The sequence below is a fragment of the Halyomorpha halys genome, unplaced genomic scaffold (assembly GCF_000696795.3).
Source record: "Halyomorpha halys isolate HHAL.00 unplaced genomic scaffold, Hhal_1.1 Scaffold9565.1, whole genome shotgun sequence".
NCBI classification, from domain to species: domain Eukaryota; kingdom Metazoa; phylum Arthropoda; class Insecta; order Hemiptera; family Pentatomidae; genus Halyomorpha; species Halyomorpha halys.
Genome location: NW_027108221.1, coordinates 1,260 through 3,506, shown reverse-complemented (window position 1 = coordinate 3,506; position 2,247 = coordinate 1,260). Strand labels below are relative to the sequence as shown.

The 2,247-nt window shown below is 27.9% G+C and overlaps 1 protein-coding gene across 1 annotated transcript; it reads right to left on the bottom strand.

The window, feature by feature from the left end:
- Positions 1 to 376: 376 nt before the first annotated feature.
- LOC136795576 (choline transporter-like protein 1) lies at positions 377 to 1,731 on the bottom strand (the record flags this gene model as incomplete). The annotated part of the gene is given in 3 exon segments (XM_067046593.1): positions 377 to 798; positions 1,453 to 1,545; positions 1,639 to 1,731. Coding segments are annotated over 3 exon segments (240 nt in total), but the record flags the coding sequence as incomplete, so codon positions are not given.
- Positions 1,732 to 2,247: the final 516 nt, after the last annotated feature.

Genomic DNA, 2,247 nt, shown 5'->3' with positions numbered 1-2,247 from the left:
TATGACATACAAGAAGATGGTAGGGGTGTGGTCAGCAAAAATACACAGAACTAGTTTTGCTGACCGCACTCCCGACCATCTCCTCTTAATATTAATCTACGGTCAACTATTAACACCTCACCTATGAAATAATTATTTTACTTCATAATAACAAGTTAAGAAATAATTTGAATAAAATTTCTTAGGGAAGACAAAGGATAACTAAGAATTGTAAAAGAAGAATATTGCAGTACCATTTTGTGAATTAAATGTTTAAGCTAGCCTTGGTCCTTTAGCTTTGATCTAAGAAATTCTGGTTCACTAATCAATAACAACTAGCATCACTAATATATTATATTGATATGTATAAAAGTAACAGAATACATCAACAAAAATATTTATCAATAACATTTTAAATACAATAACACAGATATAATACTTTCATCGACCAATTAGCTACATGTATAAAATCTATTTAAAACATATTACTCGGTTCCAGAGTTTTTTTATCTCAGATTAATATTCTAAAATTTTTTTGAAGTTTAAATGCATTTAAACATTTCTTCAGCAATCCATAACATCTCTTAATACTTTTTCAATTTTTTTACACATGCAATTAAGAAAATTACTCATTCTACTCTTAGAATGTTAAATCACAAAAAATATCGAGTATTTACATTTTCTCCCATATGGATGATTAGAGGTAACAAATGTACATTGAAAATTTCCAAGCTTATGTCAAACAGGGTTATTTAGAGGAATACTTCATGAAGTTCTATCTCCTACAGCTAACACTTTTTTAGTGTTCTGAACAAATTCCTAGAATTATAAAAGAACAAAATCTTAGAGTTACATTATTTAACTGTGCTTTCTTCAAATTTAATAAATATTCTCCATTATTCTAAGAAAATTTTTTACTATTAGATTTTTAAAACAAAAATAATGATAAATTTAACCATCAAATCGACAATATTTGGCAAATATTTCTGTATGTTTGTTCACTTCTATTTAAATATTAATAACTAGGGGGGTGGTTAGGTAACCCCTGTCCAATCCAACAATGGCGAACCAACCCCCATTCTACAAATTATACAACTGTTCATATTGGAAGAAGATAGTTGACAGTATAAAGTAGATTGGAGGAAGATAATTAGGGTGGCAGTCAAAAATATCAAAATAGTAAAAGAAAACTATGTCGATATCTTTATTGACTCCCACCCAGACTATCTTCCTTCAATACACAACTATTCATTTGATTGTACTACTTGTTGCTCAAATTGTATAACTGTAATTTATTTTTTTCCTGTAGTTCAGACTGTATTATTGTTTTTCCATAGAGTGTAAGCAAAAAAAAATATAAGTATAGTGATCATGTGTAAAATAAAACATTACATTGAGATCTCTAAAAACTTTTTCATTAATAGAGAGAAAATACAGATTTCTTAAAAAAATTATCCTGTAATAAAATATTACCATAAGTCCATAGCTCATAAAGTAAGGCTTTTCCACTCCATCATTAATTTCACAATCTTCACAGAAACAAATGAATATGGTGTCAATGACCATCTGAAATTAAATTAATCAAATCATATAATACTAAAGAATGTAAAAAATATAAGTTTTGATGATTATTTAATAAAAATATATGTGAATACTTACTTCATAAACAGTAATGAAGCAATGAGAAATAAGATAGGCAAAAACTGCTAGAAGAGATAGTAGTACCCACATATGTTGGATACCTTCCACCCGCTAAAAGGTAAATTAAATAAATAATTCATCACACAATGAATAATAATGAATAAATAAGTGATATAATTGTAACTTCTCGATATCTTAGCTTTATTTGTAACATAATTATCATAAGGATTTCAACAAAATAGAATAAGAATAAAACTGTATGATGGCAGCTGAACAATTTTAAGTCAAGAAACAAAACGACATCTCCATGCCAGGTGGAGCAAGAAATTATTCTATATTATAAATAATTATGTATATAATCCCATTCATACAAGCCAATGGATGGACGGCTACGCACATGAGACCACCAATTTTAATGAAATATTTTGGCGATACTAGGTCGAAAAATATTAGACATATGTTCAAGTGTTCTTGCCAATGCGCCCTATCTAGGAGCCGAGAAAAAAAAATGGATGAGGGACATCAAAGGAAAAAAATAATCTCTAAAAATCAAACCTAAAATATTTTTTTTTTTATTCATATAAAAATGTATATTTAAGAGTTTCAAAACATGCTAAAACTGAATCT